Here is a 24,397-nt window from a genome sequence, read left to right as displayed (position 1 = left end):
GCGGAGAGAGCAGAGTTCTCCTGCTCCCTCAGCCTCACGGAGACCCAGGTCAAGATCTGGTTTCAGAACCGCAGGGCAAAGGCCAAGAGGCTCCAGGAGGCCGAGCTGGAGAAGATCAAACTGGCGTCCAAACCGCTTCTCCCCGCCGCATTCGCGTTCCCCTTCCACCACAACATGGGCCCTCTTTACGCGGCCCTCCAAGGACCCCGGCACGCCCTGTCGGTCCCTGGACTCTACAGCGGGCCCTACGGGATGTACTACTTGTCATAACGTCCACTCTTGAACTTTGATGAGTTGTGTTATAGCGCTGCCTTACTCGACTCTGCCTTTATACGCCAATGCCTTCTGAGACGCAGTTCGCTTTTACGCATAAGCGCATTTGTTGCACGCTCGGAACGCTGCATATTCCTATCCAGCGCACAGACGGTTAACGGTGTTACACTGTGGGGTTCCAGCATCACTTCATCTCCCTGATGTATGATCGCCTGAATTAATAATACCAGGCCACGAGCACCGGCTAAATGGAAAATATGAATAACATTAGCGATTGTATATAGGCAGTGGCCTGCCCAATAATACGATTAATGGCCATTGCGCAAAACGGGCCTTGAGACAAGCAGGCCTATACGTCAGCCTGTAGGCTATCTGAACTTTATAAATTATGCAACACATGCCCTAATGTTATTAATGTTAGTCTTTACTACATTTAAAATCCGTTCTCTGATTCGATACATTTGCCTATGTAAAGAGAACCAATCATGCTGGACAAGTCGGTGATAAAACGCATCAATACAGAACCGCGGACGGCCTGAGCACATTCATTACGAGAGGAATGCTACAAAATTTTTTTTTAATAATACTGGGCTTATGATAGAAATCTTTTTTTATACATGGATCTTTCAACTGTAAATTAATTTAGAGCATGACTCCAAGATATGCATGATCAAAAGGAATATGAAATATAGGCCGTCCTCAGTCTCTTTCTACTCTTCACGTCCTGTCATTTTGTAGGTTCGTTACCTCAGTGAAATCCACAAAATGCACAGCTGTTAATAGGCCCTTCAAGCTTGTTATTTTAAGTGCTTCCTTGACTTTAGAGGTGTAAATAAATATTTTTTTCCGAAACCTTTTATAATCACATTCTCAAAAAAATATATTTATAATTGCCTTCGGTTAAGTGTGTTATTGTTTGACGAGTTCGTTTTTGTACCATTATTAAAAAGAAAATCCTACTTTATTTATCAGTCAATTTCATACCCAACAGTGACGCCCTTAATTAATTTGGTCTGAGTCAACATTTTTTATGGTCGCTTTTTTCCACTCAGCACGTTGCATTTTAATGCAACGCAAGTTATTGCAAATGTTTAAACTCTTGAACGGACATCAACAAAAAATTGGTTTGGATAATAATAATCCAGAAAGAGTTATGGTCTGAGCTCATGTAAAGGCAGCATCCTCATCCCTGCGGCAAGGATAAGGTGAGTCTAAGATGGTTATTTGTATATGGTGTTAGGATGGACGTGGGCCTTTGTTTCCTAAATCAGTACAAGTGCATTAGATCAGGACCTTGGACACACTCTCACACGCACACACACACACACACACACACACACACACACACACACACACACACACACACACACACACACACACACACACACACACACACACACACACGCACAAGCACATATATATAGGCAGAGAAAACGGAAGCATAAATGAAGGGTCATACAATTAATATCAAGTCAATAATTATTGGAAAAATTGTTTATTTAAGGATGTGCTGAATTGCAAGTCATGTCATTATACAATGGTTCAAATCGAACGTTATAGGAACGGGGGACTTTTACTGCAGTGAGTCACTTCCTCCTGCCTCGACCTCTGAACCCTCGCACCGAGCCTTTCCCGAAGCACACAGTGGCCGGGACCCTGAGGAAGGAAGACATGCTCAGCCAATCACAACGCAGCACCAGAGAGAGACCACCAGCACTCAGTACACTTGAGATCAAACAATGCTACCTATTGGATCTATTGGATCATTGGCAGGTTAGTTACCTGCCAATGATCAAATAAGGTTAATAATAAATAAGTTAAATAAGTTATACTAAACAAAAATAAAGGGGCATTTTTTGAGGGAATAGATCACAAACAATACAACATGTTATTGTACAACTGCAATTATGGTAGTTCAGAACATTTAAAACACAAACTAACACTATGGTTCCCGGCCCGTAGATATCGAATTCTCCAACTATTACTATTTATTTAGTATTACTAATAAGTGTAATCCCAAGCAAATCGCAGTGGACCAAGACACAGGGCATTAAGGAGCAGGTAGGGCTTAGGTACCTTGCCCATACCTTCTATCATGTGTTTCGCAATGTAACTTCAATGTATGCTAATATAAAATGTCCGATTATTTTCTGGATGCCGACCTCGGGGATCGAACCCGGAACCTTTCAGCTGGGCGTGGAACCCTTCTCCTACGATGCAGCCGTGGATCACCACCCACCTGTACGAGTAACGTGGTCTCTGCCCGTCGCTGACAGTCTCTGCGTCCGGCTGAGGGGTCCCCCCGCTGGGAGACCCCTGCTCCCCGGGCCCCGAGGGGGCCTGGAGCTCCACGGTCTCCATGTCCTCCTCCTCCTCCTCCTCCTGATGCTGCTCTGGGTCAGTGGCAGGCAGCACGGCCTCACACACGCCCTCCATCACCTCCGCACCGCCGGCCTGCTGCCTCGTCTGAGGTTTCTGCTCTTTCCTGTTGAAATGCACGTCATCGTTACGCCGATAACATACATGGGGATAAACAACTTATTCTGAACTCAGGGAAGACAACATGACGATAGTATTCGGTTTTGTAATGCAGAAAAAAAACATCGATTGCACTAACAAAAAACACAATTTCGGAATTTCTCCTTTGATAAAGAGTAAGCTTTTAATTAGTCTTATATACATTTACAAAATACTGAACATTTACAAAAAAACAACACATATGTGTCACACATTATGTATTATTGGATTTAATCCAATACAAATGTAGATACACCTCTGATAGTCTAGTCATCGTATCCCTATTGATCCCTGAGATATAATCCGTTGGTTATGTTTTGGTCAGCCACGATGTCCGATAAAAGGTTTATACTGCCACCTAGAGGACATACGACGGAACAACTGACCTGTGTTCCCGTTTAGTCTTGTCGAACCTGAAGTCAGGGGGGTACTTGTGTATTTGAATCAGGTGGTCTTTCCTCTGTTTACTCGTCCTGAATTTCAGTCCACAGCCTTCCACCAGACACTGGTACTGGAACACAGCATACAAGTGTCAATCACATATTTTCTCGGAGACCATCTGATTGTCTTAATAGTGCTGTAAGCATGATTTAAGAGCTAATATTTGGGAATCATTTGTTCATAGCCATCGGAGAATCCACTTCACCTGTCAATCACAGGTGTGTGAAATGCAAAACTTCTAATTGGCAGAGAGGGAGAGGGACTTTGTTTTGGTCGTTGAGCTGCCAAATCTTAAATGGTAAATGGACTGCATTTATACAGCGCTTTCTCAAAGCGCTTTACAATATTGCCTCACATTCACCCATTCCTGCACACATTCACACACTGACGGCGGTGTCAACCACGCATGGCGAGAGCCCGTTCGTCAGGAGCAGTGAGGGTGTTGTATCTCAGTGAGGGACACCTCGACACTCAGCAAGGAGGAGCCGGGGATCGAACTAGCGATCATCCCGTCACCAGCCAACCCGCTCTACCTCCTGAGCCGCATGTCGCCCATCGTGCCGTGTTCCGCTCTGTTCATCCCTCTCACTTCACGACTCTCCCGTCTCGCCGACAACACTTCTAACCTTTTGGCCGGTGGTTCTCTCACCATGTCCTGGCTCTGGGACAGGATGTCGAACATGGCGTCGTGCCACTCCTCGATGTGGACGTCCAGGAGGCGGGCGGAGGGGAAGGACCGGCGGCAGGCGGAGCAGACGTGACGGTGCAGCGAGTTGTAGTGGTGCTCGTACTCCTCCACGCTGCGGAACCGCTGGCAGCAGCCCGAGATGTGGCAGCCGAACTCGGACACACTGCGAGGGGTAGGGGGACGCAATAAGATGCTTAATGTATGACATCCAGCAACATGAAGCCTATAATCTTGAACACGTGAAGGTGTCATACATGTGTATGAATAGGAGGTTGATTTTCAATGAAAGAACACAGACTCTCATTAAGCAATGGATGTTATCTGATGAATGTCTTTTTAATGAAACCTTATGTGCAGCAAAACATTTATACTTATACTTAGTCTCCCAGTAGTTTGTCTTACGTTTGCAAGACAAACAGGAATGACTACCGAACTACCTGTGCTTTGGCTGTTCGTCTGTCTCTGAGGAGGAGAGGTTCTGCAGATACATATGTCTGTGGATATCCCCATCCTGATGAAAACAAAGCCAATATACAGTCAGATCATGTTATTATACAATTATAGCACTTAACATAATTTAACATAATTATGTGTTTTCTCTTGCAGACAAATGTGTGTGCTATATTACCTCAAATAGTTCGTGATCCTTGCCCAGATGTATGCGTTGTGGTGTGAATCTGAAAGGTGTGTCCTTCCCTCCAAAGCCACCCATGTTTGAGACAGACATCTGGATAACTTACGTTTTCAACTGAACAATGATACCCACATTAAAACGATAATGTCCGCAATGTAACTTTACTTCATGTTGTTAGTCTAACAAATTACCCCATGGTTGGGTTCAGTGCATCAGAGGCGACCATAGAAAAAGCGTGTTAGTGTTGATAGTGTTTCATTGGCGCACAGAAGGAACGTCATAAAAATATCTACGTCATCATGCCGCGTAGCTCGGGGTTGCGACCGACAGACACGAGAAGACAGAAACTTGCAACGTCGTTTAAAGTAAACTTCGTATCCACTTACTTGACTAACACCTTTAATAAAAAACAATTGTCGCACAAATACAAAGACATTCTCGATTCACTTAATTCCGTATACTTGAGCGATCATAACAACCTTGTGCCGGGAGATGGCGACATAGCTAAATAACGCCTTGGATTAATATCACATTAACGGAGTTTAAATAGTCTAGACTAGAGATGGTCTGGTTTTTAATTGAATCAATTGAATTTATTCTATTGTAGACAGAATGAATGCACCTGCGTTGCAAGTTTACATTACGTTTTTCAGCTAGAAAATAGACTTAAAACGTATTGTTTGACAAAATATTTTCTGTATAGAAAGTCATTTACACACGCGGAATCTGGAATGTCTGTACAATAACGGCACAATATAGCAGTAGCATTTGTATTTGAATTCCGTCTGCTTTTTAATACTTCGTAGGATTTAAACAATATAAATATGCGGAGATGTCGGATGTGAGTGGAACTAAAGCAATGGGGACTGTTAAATTCCGCCAGAGGGGGATACCTTTCATCGACGGACCCGCGTGTCTCGCAAAGAGATGTGGGTACTATTATTTTCTATATCTCTTTATCATATCACTCTTTTAACATAACCGTGCGTCGTTCCTTTATTGCCCCTTAAGGTAACTAGTTTTGAACATCATTCTATAGCGATGTTTGTCCTCATGTTCCATTTTTAAAACAATATTATGGTTATACATTAAAACACTCGGGGTAACAAATAACAAGTAATATAAAGTTTAATATGGTTGTTTTTGTGTCATGACTGGATCGTGGACGCCAATGTTCCCTTTCAATAAACTAAAATCTGTGTCAATGTCGTCTGTTGTATTGACATGAGCGTAAATATTGTGAAAGTTCAACCTCGAAACCACCAATGAGAAGGACTACCCCATGAATCGGGTCCCGTCCGCGCCCGTTGGTACACTAAGATCATACTTTCAGGGATCATTTCTATAGTTTTTGACTTGAGAAATATCGTACGAAAGTGATCGGTTACTCTAACCACGATGAAGAGTACTGATGTTCCCTTCTGAGCGCGAAGCGGGCAGTGAGTGATGATTTACTTCATCCGCTCGTTGTCATTGATGACCGTTCCTTGCTCCCTAGTGGAGCCTGGAGGTAGGGAACATGATCAGAGTGGTTAGATATAGAAATTGTTAAAAATAACTAATTATTTTTCTGAGTCATTGGGCATGTTGTTATGTCGTTTGTATTTTTACTTTACTTAGTAATTATTTCGCAGCCAATCAAATAGATTGATGTGTAGGATCTTGAAAAACGTTTGCAATTACCTGCATTGCCGATGTAAATGCTTAAGTGTAAACATTATATAAAATAATATTTCACTTATATGATGAGAGTGATGGCCATATCAAGTAGTATAAATTGTTAATTTACTCTATGTGCAGGTTATCATATTGTAGACAGTATCAAGTTATTTGCACACACTGAATCTGGAATGCCTGTACTGTCGGCACAATACAGCAGTAGCCTATGCACAGCAATTTCCTGTAATAATAAATACTTGGTAGGATTTTTAATTGCATAAATATACAGAGAGGTTGGATATGAGTCGAACTAAAGCAGTGATGAATAAGTTGAATTCCGACAGGCGGGGTGGTACTTTCGTCAACGGACCCCCAAAGAGATGTGCGCATTTATCTCTATATCTCTTTATCATATCACTCCTTTAACCTAGTTGTTCGTGGTACCTGTATTGTCCCTTATGATAACTAATTTTGAACGTCATTCTATACCGATGTTTGTCCTCATGTGCCATTTTTGGGTTATACATATTGACATTCACGGTAAATTTTAGCACCATGACATAGACCTGTTTCTGGGAGAGTCACTACAGCACGAGAGCCGTGTACAACTCATACTTACCTGGCAGGGGAGACACCATGATCATGAAGGTGGTTCACCCAGGGCGAGGCTCAGCCATTGCACTTCGGCTGTGCTGACCCGTGCGAATTCCTCAAATGTGGGAATCTCGACTGCATAATTTGTGGTAGTGGGGGACTGCGTTCGCGCTCTCCCCTGAAATTGTTGTGGAAAAGAATAAACAAAATATTTTAGGGATTTCATGGTCAATAGAGGGCGCTTTCTTAAATGTGGAATGCTGAATTCCCTGCAGCATATTAAATGGTGTTGTAACACTACTACAGAATATCAGATCTTTTCACGGGTACCCATATTGACCACCCTGAGTTGATCCAGTTTGGAATGGTTGAGGTTAGCGTTTTTTCCCCCTATACTTATTTTGTAAGATATCAAAACTTAACCTACGTGGGAGGACCTGGACACACCAAATGTGAGGCCTCTGGGGTTCTCTGCAGCAGACTTCACAATTGCATAAGGGTAACTCCGCATAAATCTGAAACAAAATACCATAAGGTCGGGCAAGGACATTTTTTAACAAATTATGGATCATTTGGGCTTATGGTTTGTTTTGCATGACGATTTCAAGTTTCCAAAACATTAAATACACAGCAAAATGTATCCCCATTGACCTAATGGACACAATGGCAAAAAGATTCAGCTCGTCAAATAAGGGCCAGATATCAAGTTTCAGATTTTTTTATAAAACGGGGCGTGGATCGCGGACAAATAGGTTTGATTACAAGTCATAGCGCCCCCCGTGGTCATAGCGGGACAACACTTTTTGGAGACCTCCTTACTTCCTGTCTACACATGCTGATGAAATTTCTCTGGTGTTCAGGTTTGGAGTGGTTGATTTTGCGCTTTTGCCCCAATCACTTAATATATTAAATAATAATTTTATTATAAATGTTAATGATAAAAACGTTTTTCAAATTTAAAAAATGGTGCATGGTTCTTATAATTGCATTTCTTTGCAACAGGCTATTTTTTTTTATACCTGCAACAATGTAGTAGGAGATAATTACTGAAAGTCAACTAATAATCGACATTCAGAACCACAAAAACAACAAGTACATTATCTTTATCAAAAAGGTGGCCTTCATTGCATTTGGTTTGTAGAAAAAACAATGAGGCTAAGATTGTTGTTGGACGTGCATGTTGGACATCTCGATTCTAGACTAGATTCCTCAATACTCCTGTAGATGGCAGTGTTGCCCCTTGAAGGCTAGTATTTATGGGAAATCTCAGAAGAAGAACAAAGCAGTGCATGATCCAGATTATACTTTCATTCATTACGTTAATGGTAATTTGTGGTTGAATTATTTCTGCCGGATACAATACGACCGATTGTAATTTGTCGGTCAAGGCGTTTTTGTAATGTTGTCAATAAAATGTTTGCACCATGACGTAGACTCTTATGTGAGAGAGTCACTACAGCACGAGAGCCGTGTACAACTCATACTTACCTGGCAGGGGAGACACCATGATCATGAAGGTGGTTCACCCAGGGCGAGGCTCAGCCATTGCACTTCGGCTGTGCTGACCCGTGCGAATTCCTCAAATGTGGGAATCTCGACTGCATAATTTGTGGTAGTGGGGGACTGCGTTCGCGCTCTCCCCTGATTTTGTTGTGGAAAATAAGAAACATAATATTTCTGTAGGTGACTGAAGACATTTGTAGTGTTTCCACCATTTGTCGTAACCTGCTTCCTGCACGCTTTAGAAATTACGTCGCTTTGCTGGTGGTCTTTAATCCTAAACCAGAAATAACTCCAAATAATAATATCTCCATCTCATCCCTGAACACTGGAGGCCTTATCGACCCTGGGAAGTGTCTGACGGCGTTCACATTTTTAAATAGTGAAAGAAATGACATCTTTCTATTCCAAGAGTGTAATATACCATACAGAGACGATTACAATACATTTGAACAAAGATGGACTTTTGGCCAATCTGTATGGTCAGGGGACAACAAGAACAGAGCGTCAGGGGTTGTGGTTTTATTCAAAGGTAAAGATTTCTGCATACAAAGGGTCAAACGAGTAATTGGTGGAAGACCTTATTAAACAATGGGTGAGACAAAAATAATGTGTGCGTGTGTGTTTCCAACCTGAAAAACAAGAACAAAGTGAAGGAACAGGGATGAATATTGTATATATAAGTGTAACAAGAGAGGAATACAGTGAGGAAAGGAGACAATTAAAAAAGCAATACAAGAAAATGGACCACTGGTTATAAAACCCTCCAGCAAATGCAGAGTCCACTGCCTAACATCTACACGCTGCAAAGGAGGATGCACCATGTAAAGCTGGACCCAGTGTTTGAGATGTGTTTAGAAAAAATCCTCTCCACATACATCAGGCTGAGGTTTGTGGAACCAAAACAAATGGGAACAAGGACTAAGAACAACAAAGCAAACATACAGTAAGTGAACAATAACAGCAACGTAGAGCCAGGGGGTATCAATAAATAGAAAACAATGTTGGTCATGTGTGGAACAAGAACAACAAATGAATAAACAGGTGTGCGTGTATATCTAACTTGTAAAACAAGAACAAAGTGAAGGAACAGGGAGGAATATTATAAGTTATTAATAAACAAAGAAAATACTCCACATACATCAGGCTGACGTTAAGGATAGTAAAGTGCATCAGGTCGAAAGGAAGGATAACAATCGCAGCAGTCGCCGCCGCCACCACCACCAGCAGCCACCACCAGCCAGCTCAAGCAGCCATCGCCTCAAGCAGCAGCGACCTGCAGCAGCAGTGTTTGCCGGCACCAGCCAGCTCAAGCCACCTGCAGCAGCAGCCACCGCCATCAGCATCCACCATCAGCCGCATACACCATCAGCCGCATACACCATCAGCCGCAGCATACACCATCACCAGCACCAGCAGCCACCACCTGCAGGAAAGTGAAGTTAATCAGAAGACCTTGAATAGCCCGTAGGTCAATGAGTTTCCCCACACATGGCCAAACAGTTGGGGAAGGGTCGGACAGAAGCTTACATTATGAAAAAAAAGAATGACACTCCTGTCTGTAATAACATTTGAAAGCTCCTCATTATGGCTTATATTTTTTTCGCGTGGAATCATTTCTATCCATATATGTAATCCAACAGCCTTTTCCAGGGTATAATTAAACAAAAGCAACCTAATTCTACTATCTATAGCATCAGACACACACTACTCCAACCGTAGCTAACACCGTCAGGTTCAGCAGATTAAACCCGTCGTTAATCATCAACCTTATTGATTTTAGTAATCCTACATCAATGACTAACCAAATAAAAGTTGTCAGAGATTCACTACTTAACTTCTGGTGCAGTGATGCCTTCACAGCTGGTGAAATCGAGCTGACTAACTAGCAGGCAATGACTAAAAATCGGTCGTCTATCAAGATAAAAATATATATAATTACGCTGTGCATGTACAACTAAAGATCAGTATATGCATCATACAAGGCCTTCTGATATAATATAGAGAGTTGACAATTCAAAAGAGGTAGCAATGTAATCAATTTACCCCGGAGATACCTTCACAGATGGCGAAGTCGAGTTTACAAACTAGCAGGCAATCTGTCGTCTACAAAGATAAAAAATCTACATAATTACGCTGTGCATATAAAAAATAAACATCAGTATATGCATCATAAAGGGCCTCTGATACAATATAGACAGTTGACAATTCAAAAGAGGTAGCTATTTAATGCACCTGCCTCAGAAGTTACTCGACGGCCGGCGATGAGCCGTGGCGACGTGCAAACCCCTGAGCAATTCATTGTGATTAATGTAGAAGAAAAAAAAAATTGAAGCCTGAAACCATGATAGTTTACGTTAGAACTGTAGCATGTTTCAAAAAAGCATTATAGGTACTTTTCTCATCTTTGATGAGTTTCAATGGGAGAGATTGTAGACCGGACACCTGTCAATCAAACACCTCCCTCTATTGGCAGAATCTGATCATGACTGTGTGTGACTGGTGAGCTGTATTTGTATCGACTGTCTGTATCTGTTTTCATATTTATATTGTATATTATTTATTAAACCAGTATATATGTACATATCTTCTGTATACTCACTTAGAATTATGGTTGCAATTATACTGTGTAATTGCCTGTCTTTTGTAATATCTGTATCCTGCATGATACAGATTTACTTTGTTTTTGTGGTGTTCAAAGCCATATTGTTTTCTGAACACCACACAAACAAAGTAGTTAACCTTTGCCCTCATGCAAGCTCCACATTGAAAGGTTTAAAAAAGGCAAAACAACCTGTATGGAAAGCTATCACTGGTGTGGATCTGTTTACATTAAAAGTGCCTTAGCAGAGCTTAAGTACAGATTATCACCTTTATGTTTATTGCTACTGTAATAGGGGAATGTTCTGGATGAGGAATTGACTGTCTTATCTTGTCATGTTTATGATTTTTTATATTCTGTTAATTGTTGTATGAAAATAAAGGTCAGAGAGGTTTATTGGAGTGCAATTTTTGTTTTTTTAATAAATCACATTTTCAATAATAAAATAGGTTGTCACAGGTTTATAAACACAGGTGTAAAAAAACATAAATAATTGTAATATTAGCTTAAAATCTAAATCTAAAACAGCAATGACAGCTCTAAGGGGCCTGGGACTGAGAGGCCAGAAGCTCGTCCACTGCCATACGGAAGTCTGTGATGTTTTCAAAAGGCTTTCCAGTGAGGCCTTTGGATGTGGATAATTTCGATTTCTGACAGTATGTTTTCTTCCTGTATTTTATGTGTCCTTGAGTGGACTGGCCACAAAGAGCGCATGTGTGCGTTTGTACTTTGCTCTGGGGCCGTGTAGCGCCCAGCTCTTTTTTTTTCCTCTTGTACAGAGTAGATCTGGCTTGTGGCAGTGCGGGAGGCGGCAGGAAAACAGGCGGCGGCAGCAGCTGGGGGGGAAGAGCTGGTCTACGGAGTGGCAGGAACACGAACACGGGCTGGGGCTGGAGTCCTGCTGCCGTGGTTGATTGCTGAGGTTGGGGTGCAGACGTTAGGTTGTCCTGCGGCACTTTGCGTTTCCGCGTGCCAGCCAGAGATGGAGTGACCTCATATTGCACTTGAGGTCGGCTGGTGTGCGGCCTCTCATCCGGGAGCTCTGCAGCGGGAGGTAGGCTGGTGCTGGTGACGCTCTGCGGACGCTGGAGGATAGACAAACCTCGATCCGTCACGTTTGTGGCTGAGAAGGCTTCCTGTCTCCTTATGGACAACCCTCTAACAATATTTCAAAACTCATATGCCACTACTTTAAATGTGTACATAATGCTGTTATTAATATAACAAATGCAATACTACAAACATAAGTACAATAACTAGTCAGTCTTTGGCTCATACAGTTATTGAAGTATTGATTATTAAATGATGCACATTGAGACACTTGTTAAATGAAACATTTTACACTGTGTTAAATTTACCTTCCTGGTGGAGTCATACTCTAGGACTTTCCCGAACGTGGACATGATTCGTGTCCGGTAGTCAAGTAACTCAATGTGCTCTGCCTCATAGATAAGGTAGGCTTTTCTCAGAAGCCTCGGCGACGGCAGCTCCCTGCGCGTTGGCGGCTTCTGGTAATGATGGCCCAGAGCACCTGGAGGCAGAGAAGTGGATTGTTATATTATACAGAGTGTGTGTGTGTGTGTGTGTGTGTGTGTGTGTGTGTGTGTGTGTGTGTGTGTGTGTGTGTGTGTGTGTGTGTGTGTGTGTGTGTGTGTGTGTGTGTGTGTGTGTGAAAAAAACAAACTAATCTGACTTACTCATGATGCTTCCAGGTCTGCTGAGCTGACAGAGAAGGGTGGTGTAGAGGTCCTTTCTCTGCAGGTACTCCTCACAGTGACCCTCCTGGACCTGCCTCCACACCTTGACCATGGTGTTGCCCTCAGTCCGATCCCTCATCAGGCGGACAACTTGCTTGTCCACACCGTGTCTGAAATTACAGCACAATCATGTAACGCCAGTGGAACTTTGCTCTGTAGTAAAACTGTTTAAGATTCAAAATATTGTGAAATAACAAGAGACTCTCACCTTGGTGTTAGGATCGCAGGGAACAAGGCTTGGTGGGCTGGAGTCAGCTGCTTCAAAATAGCAGCATCCCACGCCAGGAAGCGACCAATTGAATGCTCCTGAGAGCCCTTTGCAGCCTTCCTGCACGCGTTGCAGGCCAGGAGCTCTGTGAGCATGCTGTACCAACCAGTCATGTCACAGATATGCCTCACTGTGTTTCCATACCCACAGCGGTACAGAAAGGCTGCTTTTCCCCCGGGGCATCCTGACCTGGGACAGCGAAGGCTGTAGCCCCACACTCCCACAGGCCTCCAAAAGAAGACACGGCTTCTAAAAAAAGCGTCTGCAGAGGGCACTCCTCCCCCCACCACCACTCCAGGAATTTCTGGTGGATGGAACCACATGCGATCCTCCTTCAGAATTTTCCTGCGAGCAATGGTGAGGTTCTTAAAGAGCCCCCTGTCAGCGTCCTCCTTCAGCCACTTCACGTCAGCACTGGGGAGACCTTGAGGGCCGGACTCCCACTGTTTGTGCCAGCCCTCAAATGACACCTGGTGGAAGACAAAACCGTCATGTACCAGTCACTGAGTGCTCTGACTGTAACGCTGTTCCTGCTGCATTAACATATTAAACAGTATTTAGCTGTATTGAACATGTATTACCTCAGGCTGTAAGTAAGTGTATTAGTATAAACATATATGGAAGTGAGTAAGTGTATAACTATAAACCTGTATGTTAGTGTGACCTATCTATGAACTATGTCTGTACCTGCGATGGTGGAACGGGGTCTGTCTGTGGCTGCTGTGGAGGGTCTGGTGGAGGGGCCATGGCAGTGTCAGCTGGAAGAAAATGAGGACGAAAGCTTAGGAAGCCACAAGGATCATATTGGGTTGAAACAGAAATAAAGAATAATCCTGAAAAGTGTGCCTTTTAACCTGTTTTATTTTAAACTGATTTAAAGTTTTATATTAAATATATGTACAGTTATATGAGCTTAATGTTGATCTGTGAATGCCATCGATAGAATAAAAAACGGATTTACCTTCAAAAGTGGCGAGAGCCTCTGATAACAATGCATCCTCCCAAGTTTTTTCCATGAATGTGAATATAATACACGATAAATAAGTGGATAAGGTATGCATTTTCACTGACGATAGTATGACCCTATACAGAATAAATAATGCTTGCCGTCGCCGTTAGCTTTAGCTTATCGCAAGCTAGGACGAGGCCTGCGGTGCTTGTCTCGGTATGTTCAAGCAGCAAACAGCGCAGTCGTGCGAGAACGGCACTGCAGTCCTTTCAGACCGGCAAGTTCAAATACTCGGTATTCTACTAGACATATCTCGTTATTGCAAGAATACAGTAGCATACACTTCTAGCTATGTGTAACTAACTGTTAAATTAAGGAAGCTGTAGGACGGTTTTCCACGCCGTACGATTACACTTTTTTTCAATGGAGTCTGGTGGCTTATAAGCTCCAAGTCACCAGACTCCATTGGGAAAAAAAAAAGATTTTTCGGGGTGTAAGACCGGTCTACAGCTGCCTTAATTAAACGGTTTGTTTGTGGGTTCTATTGTGTGGTTGTTGTATTTCAGTTTTCGCTGGGGCATGTTGTGCTTTTCAGCCGTTCAGCCAGGCGGGCGCGTGCATGCGGGCACACCATATATAGTTTATGCTTCATTCAGTGATACACTAAATTGTGTGATTAAATTTGACGAAATATATCAGATAAACTCACCATTGACGTTTTCCTGTTTGCTCTCTAATTTAGTACATGTTACTTTGATTTTGTAGTAATGTTTTTTATCCATCTCTTTGTGTTTAAGACAAATTACATAACAGCACACAGACAGACCGCAGCATTGAAGGGCCTTCCTTTATTTCTCCGTGAGAGTCACGAGAAGCTGTTCAGGAATTGTCTGGTGAGTGGTCATTAGTAGTAGCAACCGTCACTTGGATTATACTGTTACTAACAATATTGTAAAATAGACTGCTTGGATCATAATGTTTATTCTGTTATTGACTTTAACCTCTCTGCCCTTTATTTTCATCCAGTTTATCCATTCCAATGTTCTCCTTGCCCTCTTTATGTCAATGCATTAAGTGTCGTAAAAAGCTGTACTTCGTTGGCTATTACTTTATTTAGTCTGAAACTTACGAGATGGAAATGTTCTGTTTTTTAACATAAGGTAAAATAAATGTAATATTTTTTATAGTTATTTGAGAGTAAGAGCTTATTCTGAGCCATAGGAAAAGACAAACCTTTTGTTTCATTTATTAATCATACATTTGTCTTTGTCTGTCATCACAAGGATACTGACCCAGAAGAGGAGAAGACAAGAGGTCTCATAGTGGGGATACTTTCTGTGATGGAGGATCACAGTTCCGCTCCTACAAGACTTCAAAATGTAGCTGTGGTTTTAGAAGAACATATCGTCTTACAAGACCTCCCTGACCTGCCAACGGCCCTTGCGTTGCTCTTTGGGCTGATATACGCTCTGAACATCCAGTTTCCCAAGGAACTGCGATACACCTTTGAAATGTTTCAAAAGATCTTTTTGGAGCTGGGGACAGATCTCTCTGCAAGAGTCAGATCCCTCAAAAACAAACTTCTTCTGTAACCCTGTGTCAGAACCTAATGTTGAGCTGCAAGTTCTGTTGAAAACAAACTTGTTGGGCCTGTTTTAAATTGTTAATGTTCATGCTGCCCTTTTGTATATTTACTTATTTTACTCAGTCCCCCAAATATCTCTTCTCTTCCTGTCTATAGGAATAATGCTGTATTATGCATTTTAATACAGCACGTGCTGTTATTTCAATGTTTTAAGAAAGCAACTGTTTCACCTGATCGGGTGAGCTATTGGTCTTCTGTGCTTTTGCACAGCACTTGAGACATGCAAGACATGTTCAATAAAAAAAGATTTGAATTGAGATATTATAGCCCCTGTAATTTCTTTCATGCATGATGTATTATATATAGAGTTACTGCAAGTTGAAGTTGAGTTATGAGTATGGCTTTAAAGTTTTCATATTTCGAAGTTATTGCAAGTTTGAGAATTCAAGATGACTAAGGATTTAAAGTATTCATAACTTAAAATGTCAAGTTACCGAAGTAAACATAAGTCGAGATGACTTGGGTTTCAAAGATTTCTTAATTTAGAATTGTGAGTTACCGCAACTTAGACTTAAGTCAGGATGATTAAGGATTTAAAGTAGTTTCAACTCAAAATTACAAGTTACTGCAACTTAGACTTAAGTCAAGATGACTAAGGTTTTACAGTTTTCTTAACTGAAGATTGTGAGTTACTGCAACTTCAGGTTGAGTTAATAGAACTTGAAATTCAAAGTATTACCAACTCAAAAGCAGAACTTAAAATGTTAAGTTGTCATTCCCAACTTAAAATTGCAGTTTGTTGCCTTAAAATTGTAAGTTGGCCCAACTTTAGATTTTTTAGGGTGTGGGATAATAATTCAGATTTATTACCTTCATCACAAGCCGTCTGAAGGTCCTTGGGACCGGCGCTGGCTTGGAAGCCTTTGGGCCTGTGAAAGGCCCTGGCCTCTTTGGTTGCCTTCAGGACACATTGCTGCCTGTCCAGGGGCACAGTGGGGTCCAGAATGGGCAGCACGGGCAGCAATGGGTCCGCAGACGGTCTGCTGCTGCTGGCTGTACCTGAAAAAATATTCACCAAAGTGTTTAAAGTGTTTTGGGACTTTTTCCCCAGGCATTCATTTCATACTATATTTGTAATAATAACATAACAAATGTTTTCACGCACTGGGCAGTTTATTCTGCTGGCTATACATAACGTATAGACAATGGAAGTATGCATGTTATAACCATACAGACAAAACATGCATGTTATAAACTAACCTGCTGAATGGGTCGCTGCTTCGGAATCCATCCTCAAATAGAGCTAATGTGTTGCCTATTAAAGTTCATAGAAACAAAATATCAACGTCAAAATGCTAGGGGGACCGTAGTGTTTTTTCTTGGCCTTTTTTTGAGGGCTGCTATGGCTATGTCGACTTCTGATTCATAAATATACGAGTGGGCTACATATTGATGTAATATTGGCAAGTTTAAGTCAAGGTAGGTATGATAGCTTTATAAGAGAAATTAATGACAAATATCGGTCAAATTTGAACGTTACGGTCGATCGCCGTAACGTCGGCGTCGGGGCACTGATTTGCGGATCGACCGTAACGATCGTAACGATCGACGTTGAATCAATATACGATAGTAGTACATTAACGGGGACACTTTCAACCTACATTTATAGATATACTTTTTAACAGTAACTAAGCAAAATGTCTCGAGAGTAGGCCAAACTCCGCTCGCTGGCGGACTCGGAGTTTGGCATGTTCGGACATGTAAATGAGGCCTAATGGCCGTCGGCAGCACCTTAACATATGAATAAACCCAAAGATAAACAAGTTCATTCAAGGAAAAAGTCATTTAATAAACCTACATTAAAAAACATAGTTTTGTATGGCTAAGTTGTTGACATGAAGCGAACGAGGCTGGTTGTATTAGGGCAAAGTAGCCTCCGCAGTGAGTGGGAAGAAAATAATATTAAAAATTATTTAGCTTATTAAAAATACATTAATTGAATAAGCTAGGTACGACAGGTATGATGAATGAAAAGCACTCGGTGGGAACGAGAAGCACAAGCCGAACATATTAGTTAGTAATATTAGTAGGAATGCGACTCTTACCGGGTGAAACGGTGTTGACGTTTTACCTTTTTCCATCGGCTGAACTCGCTCCGAATGGGCACGTGCCAACGTCAAGTGCCAACGTCGGGGAGGGGGGGAGGGGGAGGGCTCTAGGGAACTGTAGACTCCGCGCCAATGGGAGGCCGCCATTGTCTACACTTTCGGAGGAAAGTGTAGACTCCTGGCCAATTAGCGGCCGGCAAGTGTAGACAAGTATAGACAAGTGTAGACTCCGAGCCAATGGGCGGCCGCCGTTGTCTACACTTCCAACGGCTATGCATTCGCATGGCTCTCACCTCCTCAAATGGCGGAATCTCGACTGCATAATTTGTGGTAGTGGGGGACTGCGTTCGCGCTATCCCCTGATATTGATGTGGAAAATACAAAACAAAATATTGTAGTAGGTGACCGAAGATATTTGTAGTGTTTTCTAAAGGTGCCGAGATGATGCCTCATGAAACGTCAAAGCATCGCAGCCAGATGAACCTCCAACGTGGTTCGTGCTCGAAGTTTCAAAAGAGTACGCTACATCTAGTGGTGAATGAAATTATGACAACCCAACCCAAAATTATTTTTGTTTCGTGTGCCGATACAACATAACATCTTATGAGAATTTAGGTAATTTCAGTGATACATGATGTGTGTGAGTGTGCAATTCATAAATATCTCCAGAGCTCATGCTAGAAAATAAATCATTTGGCAAAAGAGAATGTGATTGATAGATTAAAGTGGTATCACACTGCATGATGACTGAGAATGAGTGATTAATTCAATAGCCATTAAAGTGTTCTTGGAACTGGGAACTGTCTTATTTTTGTAAATTATGTGTTTAGGCAACAGGACAGTGAAAGTGCTTTGATTATTGCATTTTTTTTGGCAACATGATAGTAGAACTGATTTTGTAAAAGGGGAAATGTGGTTGAGATGTGGGACAGTTTTTGGCGATTTCATTAATGATTTCATTCAGAAACAGGATTTGGCTAATGATTTTTATTTAGAAACAAGATTTGCTCCAAAACCTTTGGGCTTAGCCGGTTTCTCTTTTTTGACACAACCTCTCCTGCCTTTCACAGGGCACATAGGATGCAGGGGTACACAAAAATTTCAATGACAAAATGTAGAGGTGTGAAAATAATAGTTTCTGCGTTTCCCAGTATTGGAGTGGATCATCATTTCGGTTGATGTGAGGTTCTCTTAAATAGCGCTGGACCTCTACGATGGCATCGGCTGTGGCACTATGAATTTGTCTGCTCCTCTGCACAGTTGCATCCAAATGTCGCCACAGTTGACCTAGGGAAAATAGACAGAAAATTGATTAAATATCATAACAAAATAAACACAACAAAATCAAAATTTCTCTATTCATTTACCAGAGGAGGTATATTTAATAATTGATAAACAGAGAGGTCAGATGTGAGTTGAACTAAAGCAGTGGGGATTGAGTTGAATTCTGACAGGCGGGGTGGTACTTTCGTCAACGGACCCCCTTGTATCGCAAAGAGATGTGGGGACCATTTATCTCTATTTCTCTTTATCATATCACTCCTTTAACGTAGTTGTGCGTGGTACCTGTATTGGCCCTTATGATAACTAGTTTTGAACGTCACTCTATCCCGATGTTTGTCCTCATGTGCCATTATTAAAACAATATCAGGGTTATACATGTCAACATTCACGGTAACATTAAAAGTGTTTCTTTGTATCATGTCTGGATCACTAACGCCCGAGTTCTGTCTCAATGACAGGGACGGTTCTATGGGGGGGGGGGGGCAGTACCCTCGTAAAACTGAGCTCGTACCCCCCAGTGGACCCCCCTCCAAACGTTTTTTTTTTTTTTTTTCCCATCTCCGTCCAGACGGGGGTCGATTTCTTATGATGGTGTGGCACTGACGCACAAGGTGGAACTTGAGATTTATAATATATATCATACTGACGTTATTGCTGTTGGTGATGTATGACACTGAGTGGTTTGATGTCAGTGAAGGAAGCCCAAAATGTTGCAATATTGACAATTGCTTTGACCAATGAAACATTTCAAATAATGTTGACAATTGCTGTAATTGAAAGAAAAACGTAATACTATGCTACTGAAATAAATGCTGTAATGGGAAAAGGCCATTTATTGTTTATTTTGTTTTTGAATGCCGTTAGTTAGTACTAAACTAAATATTTTGCGTCCCGGGTTCAATGTGTTACTCCAACAAAACAACTAGCCCCAGTGTGGCCCACCCTATTCATCAAAATATTTTTTGATGAATAGGGTCTTGTCCGCGCCCGTTTTTAAAGTAAGATCATACTTTCAGGGATCGTTTCTATAGTTTATTTCCTTCGTGCGTCATCATAATCACGTGACTGAAACCCACCCATTGGCTGCCCAACGGGGCGGGATAAACCCCCAGAGCCAGAAACAAACCAATGAGCGTAGAAGAGATTTACTGGACTTCCATTCGCTGACCATCGCGGGGAATCCGCCTTCAGAGCCAGAAATCAACCAATGAGCGGTCAGCCGGAACGACCGCGTCTCCCGCGCGCCCCAATGCTTGTTGTGGTTGCTGCATGGCAGCTCAATATGAACCGTTCAGCTCACTTTTAACGTATTTATCATATATGCTTTAGGTTTAATTCAACCTTTTTTAAGTCTGACCGAGCAGCAGACATGGCGGGAGTTATCCGCCGGCTGGACGAGACGGTGGTTAACCGCATCGCAGCGGGAGAAGTCATCCAGAGACCCGCTAACGCCATAAAGGAGATGCTAGAGAACTGGTAGGTGTTGATGGGAGAACTGGTGGGGGTTGTTGGGAGCACTGCTGGGTGTTGATGGGAGAACTGGTAGATGTTAATTGGAGCAGCTCTTCGTGTTTACTCGGAATATATTGCTCCCACTGCACACACAACCAACTGGAAACTGAGCTGCACTTCGCACCAAGACATCAGGAACACACACTTCCCACGGATTACATAGACCTGCATGACTTTAAAGACGCCATACCTGTTTGGAGAAATACAACGATGTGCGATCTCACCAGCCAGATTCACCGGTTGTGATGAGATAAGGCCCTCAAACTCCCCATAAACGGACTCATCCCACTGGACTCACTTTTCACTATTGACTACTGCACAAGTCATACATATTGTAAATACTGTGTATTCACTTTAGAGTATCTTTCATTTATTTGTTTATAGGAGATACCAGAATCTTTATAATGTCACACATTTTACTTTTACTATATATTGAATACTTAATAGTGTAACATCTGATATATGTATCTATATTTTGTATTTAACGTTTTAAACTTTGACCTCTTTATTGTTCACCTGCTTTGACAATGTTAATGTTTGTTTGTTTCTCATGCCAATAAAGCTTTTTAAAATAGAATTTAAATGAATAACCTAACCTGGTCAAAAACCAATCCCATGGACAAAGCTGTGGCCAACATATGGGCTGATGACGTGACGCAGAAACCAATAACGGCCTCTGTATGTACATTTTTTTGCAGTTTGGATGCAAAGTCGACTAATGTCCAAGTGACGGTGAAGGAAGGTGGTCTGAAGCTCATCCAGATCCAGGATAACGGCACCGGCATCAGGGTACGACTGTCTGTCTGTTCGGTCTGTCCATGGGGCATCTCTGCTCTGCTGGCTTCGTGTCGTTCTCAATATCTTCTCCTTTTGTTTTTAACATAGAAAGAAGACATGGATATAGTGTGTGAACGGTTTACCACCAGCAAGCTGCAGAGTTTTGAGGACCTTTCTGCTATTTCCACCTATGGTTTCAGAGGGGAGGTGAGCTGAGACACATGCGTTACTGTATTACCAATATGTACTCTTTGTGTGCCCTAAAACATGTGATCGGGTGTGTGTTTGTGTCATGTGTTTTTATTGTGTGTTTGTTTGTGTTGTGTGTTTGCATCGTGCGTTTGTGTCGTGTGTTTGTATTGCTTGTTTGCGTTGTGTGTTTGTATCATGTGTTTGTATTGTGTGTTTGCAGGCACTGGCCAGTATCAGCCATGTGGCCCATGTGACCATTACAACCAAAACAAAGGATGCAAAGTGTGCCTACAGGTAGGAGTTTCAAACTAGTTTCTCTGAACATGAGGGGCGGGGCTGTTTACGTCTCCTTGGGGGCGGTACTTGGACCGTTCTGAACACGTGTGTCGCCCACTTCCTCAGAGCCAACTACAGTGATGGGAAACCAAAAGGGCCTCCCAAACCCTGTGCTGGGAACCAGGGCACACAGATACTGGTGAGTGGTCCCTCACTTGATCAGAGTTCACCTACACTCTGCATAGTCTCCCCCCCCCCCCCCCCCTCCCCTTTACCCCCCCCCCCAAAACCCTCTTACGCCCTTATTTGTATGTTGTATTTCCTGGTCCTTAATGTGAGCACTTATTGAAGGTTGTACGTCCTTGTACTTAAAAAAGTGCTTGGCATTGCGTAGCGTCTTATCCTAGCCATTTTTGTTGTATACGGGGAATGGGTTAATCTAGTGATTGTAAGTGCTTGGCCCTTGGTTCTATGAACATCGTTACTGTACCGACAGGCAGCGATATATTGTTTCAATTGAACTGCTGACAAATGTACTTACTGTAAGTCGCTTTGGATAAAGCGTCTGCTGAATGCCCTGAATATAAATGTAAACGGTCCGGGTGGGAGGTTCTTCAGGAGTAGGAGCTGTGCATGTAACGATGGTGCTGCGGCCTTTGGGTCCATGTCTGCAGGTGGAGGACCTGTTCTACAACGTGTCCACACGGAGGAAGGCACTGAAGAGCCCAGGAGAAGAGTACGCCCGGATCGTGGAGGTGGTGAGCAGGTGGGGAGAGGCGGGGCGACGCGCAGCGGGTTCCTCCTTCGGTTGCCTCGTTCTATGTTTACGTTTACCTGCTGTCTCTTACTACTGTGGCCTTTTTTTTGCAGGTACGCTATACACAACTCGGGGAAAAGCCTTTCTGTCAAGAAGGTATTTAATTCGAGTCCATCAGTCATGGCTATTTTATTTTACTTCATGTTTAAACTTTCTAGAAGAATCCTGGATGACTTCTGTCAGAATAGACGTTTGATAGAGTTTCGCAGAAGTGTAACACTCGTTGGTTTCTGTGCTCAAACCTATCGGTACTAATCGGTACTAATGTTTTCTGCTCATCATTTTGCTGCAACAAACCAAAGCATGTGAGGTTTTAATGTTAATCATGGATCTCACTCTCCTCAGCAAGGAGAGACGGTGGCAGACGTGCGGACCCTCCCCGACGCGTCCGTCGTGGATAACATCCGAGGGGTGTTTGGCAACGCGGTCAGCCGGTACGAAAGCCCAAACAAGGCCGTTTGTTCCTGTACTGCTCTGATTTATTTCTTACCCTCGACATGACCATTTCTCCTGAGCTATTGTAAACGAGGCGACAGCAGCTCAGGAGATAGACCGGGTTGACTGGTAACCGGAAGGTTGCTAGTACGATCCCCGGCTCCAAGTGTCCCTGAGCAAGACGCCTCACACTGAGCTGGCTGTCGCCTTGCGTGGTTGACCCCGCCGTCGGTGTGTGAATGTGTGAATGAATGGGTTTAAGTCGCATGGGATAAAAGCGTCAGCAAAATCCCCTAAATGTCAATGTAAATGTGTATTTCTGATATCCATGTCCGCCAGGGAGTTGATTGAAGTCGGCTGCGAGGATACGAAGTTCGCCTTCAAGCTGAAGGGCTACATCTCCAACGCCAACTACTCTGTGAAGAAGTGCATCCTGGTCCTCTTCATCAACCGTACGTCCCCCGCTGACGATCCACGCCACAGACCCACCTCAGCCGGCGAGCGTCACAGGGCCGCCGCTGCCGCCGTGCTGAGCTCTCCTCTGTCCGTCTGCCTCAGATCGTCTGGTGGAGTCGGGCGCCTTGAAGAAAGCCCTGGAGACGGTCTACGCCGCCTACCTCCCCAAGAACACGCACCCCTTCCTCTACCTCAGGTAATGCTATTCCCCGTATTCAACAAAGATAGCTAGGATAAGACGCTACACAATGCTAAGTACTGTTTTTAAGTGCCAGGACGTACAGCATACAATAAGTGGGTAAGGGTACCCTGGGATGGCAACAGGTTAAACTGCCGACATTTGGGTTTGAACCAAGGATGTAGGGGTTTACCGCCGATAAAGTGCAGCCCAGCCCGTAGCTTCGTTGTGTGTGCGAACCGTCTCTGTGCTTGTCCTCCACGCCGGACCCCCCCTAGCCTGGAGATCGCCCCCCACAACATCGACGTGAACGTGCACCCCACCAAACACGAGGTCCACTTCCTGCACGAGGACAGCATCATCGAGAGCGTCCAGAAACACGTGGAGAGCAAACTGCTGGGCTCCAACTCCTCGCGCACCTACTTCACCCAGGTAGGGTCAGGAGGGGCGCGCTGCACTTTAAGAGACACTGAAACACGGGTTGCCCTTAACAGGCAAGCCCGCGTTTGACGCTAGGCAGGAACGTAAAGTAGCAAGCCCGTATCCTGGCTAGCTTTCATGTTCATCACAAGGTAATCTCGTGACGCATGCCGTTTATGAGTCGTAAGGGTTGTTAAGGGAATCGTAACCCGGGGATGCCGACAGGTTACACTGCATCAGATATTGGGGTTTGCACCCAGAACCTTTTGGCTGAGAGTACAAACGCACCGCCCTCGACAATCCCCCGTACCAGCCCCAGCCCCATGCAGATGTGAACACGTGCCGTCAGGGCAGCATGGGTAAAGAAAACCTGAATTGGACACAATCACTGTGTCACACGCAAATGGCAAGTCAATGTCAAGGTTTTTCTCACAAAGTGAGACATTTAGGGGTCACTAACTCATGCAGGTCAATC

The 24,397-nt window shown here is 43.2% G+C and overlaps 4 protein-coding genes and 3 non-coding genes across 9 annotated transcripts in view; 5 read left to right on the top strand and 2 right to left on the bottom strand.

Annotated features, from left to right (window-relative positions):
- LOC130404948 (homeobox protein MSX-2-like) overlaps window positions 1–270 on the top strand; it is a 1,252-nt gene extending 982 nt beyond the window's left edge. Inside the window, exon 2 of the mRNA XM_056609899.1 lies at window positions 1–270. This exon is cut by the window's left edge and continues 128 nt beyond it. Within this exon, the coding sequence (XP_056465874.1) occupies window positions 1–270 (270 nt within the window).
- Window positions 271–1,752: 1,482 nt separating this feature from the next.
- znf511 (zinc finger protein 511) lies at window positions 1,753–4,912 on the bottom strand. The gene is made up of 6 exons (XM_056609470.1): window positions 4,548–4,912; window positions 4,357–4,430; window positions 3,881–4,082; window positions 3,177–3,301; window positions 2,513–2,758; window positions 1,753–1,929 (listed from the first exon to the last, which is right to left on the bottom strand). The coding sequence occupies exons 1-6, from the start codon at window positions 4,644–4,646 to the stop codon at window positions 1,860–1,862; spliced, it is 816 nt and encodes a 271-aa protein (XP_056465445.1). The 5' UTR covers window positions 4,647–4,912; the 3' UTR covers window positions 1,753–1,859.
- Window positions 4,913–5,870: 958 nt separating this feature from the next.
- On the top strand, window positions 5,871–6,086 carry LOC130405264 (small nucleolar RNA U3). Its single transcript, XR_008904326.1, has one exon. It is a non-coding gene; the product is annotated as a small nucleolar RNA U3 (small nucleolar RNA).
- A 737-nt stretch (window positions 6,087–6,823) lies between these two features.
- LOC130405251 (U1 spliceosomal RNA) lies at window positions 6,824–6,987 on the top strand. The gene has a single exon (XR_008904315.1). It is a non-coding gene; the product is annotated as a U1 spliceosomal RNA (small nuclear RNA).
- Window positions 6,988–8,286: 1,299 nt separating this feature from the next.
- On the top strand, window positions 8,287–8,450 carry LOC130405250 (U1 spliceosomal RNA). Its single transcript, XR_008904314.1, has one exon. It is a non-coding gene; the product is annotated as a U1 spliceosomal RNA (small nuclear RNA).
- A 2,865-nt stretch (window positions 8,451–11,315) lies between these two features.
- Window positions 11,316–17,635, bottom strand: LOC130405218 (uncharacterized). 3 transcript variants are annotated; one of them, XM_056610248.1, is made up of 8 exons: window positions 17,573–17,635; window positions 16,728–16,782; window positions 16,338–16,526; window positions 13,621–13,691; window positions 12,874–13,403; window positions 12,606–12,775; window positions 12,267–12,439; window positions 11,316–11,993 (listed from the first exon to the last, which is right to left on the bottom strand). In XM_056610248.1, the coding sequence occupies exons 2-8, from the start codon at window positions 16,756–16,758 to the stop codon at window positions 11,448–11,450; spliced, it is 1,710 nt and encodes a 569-aa protein (XP_056466223.1). In that variant the 5' UTR covers window positions 16,759–16,782; window positions 17,573–17,635; the 3' UTR covers window positions 11,316–11,447. The 3 variants fall into 3 exon arrangements, with proteins under 3 accessions (XP_056466223.1, XP_056466225.1, XP_056466226.1); XM_056610250.1 differs by having other exon boundaries at window positions 17,599–17,617; XM_056610251.1 differs by lacking the exons at window positions 16,338–16,526; window positions 16,728–16,782; window positions 17,573–17,635 and adding an exon at window positions 13,895–14,290.
- A 2,454-nt stretch (window positions 17,636–20,089) lies between these two features.
- Window positions 20,090–24,397, top strand: part of mlh1 (mutL homolog 1, colon cancer, nonpolyposis type 2 (E. coli)) — a 9,136-nt gene continuing 4,828 nt past the window's right edge. Inside the window, exons 1-11 of the mRNA XM_056609196.1 lie at window positions 20,090–20,335; window positions 21,070–21,160; window positions 21,257–21,355; window positions 21,561–21,634; window positions 21,743–21,815; window positions 22,291–22,382; window positions 22,487–22,529; window positions 22,779–22,867; window positions 23,208–23,320; window positions 23,427–23,520; window positions 23,781–23,934. Coding sequence (XP_056465171.1) covers window positions 20,229–20,335; window positions 21,070–21,160; window positions 21,257–21,355; window positions 21,561–21,634; window positions 21,743–21,815; window positions 22,291–22,382; window positions 22,487–22,529; window positions 22,779–22,867; window positions 23,208–23,320; window positions 23,427–23,520; window positions 23,781–23,934 — 1,029 coding nt within the window. The 5' untranslated portion in view covers window positions 20,090–20,228. The remainder of the gene's footprint in view (window positions 20,336–21,069; window positions 21,161–21,256; window positions 21,356–21,560; window positions 21,635–21,742; window positions 21,816–22,290; window positions 22,383–22,486; window positions 22,530–22,778; window positions 22,868–23,207; window positions 23,321–23,426; window positions 23,521–23,780; window positions 23,935–24,397) is intronic.

The sequence above is a fragment of the Gadus chalcogrammus genome, chromosome 15, assembly GCF_026213295.1.
Source record: "Gadus chalcogrammus isolate NIFS_2021 chromosome 15, NIFS_Gcha_1.0, whole genome shotgun sequence".
NCBI lineage: Eukaryota > Metazoa > Chordata > Actinopteri > Gadiformes > Gadidae > Gadus > Gadus chalcogrammus.
The sequence above is the reverse complement of the archived record's forward strand: the minus strand, read 5'-3'. Positions and strand labels throughout refer to the sequence as shown.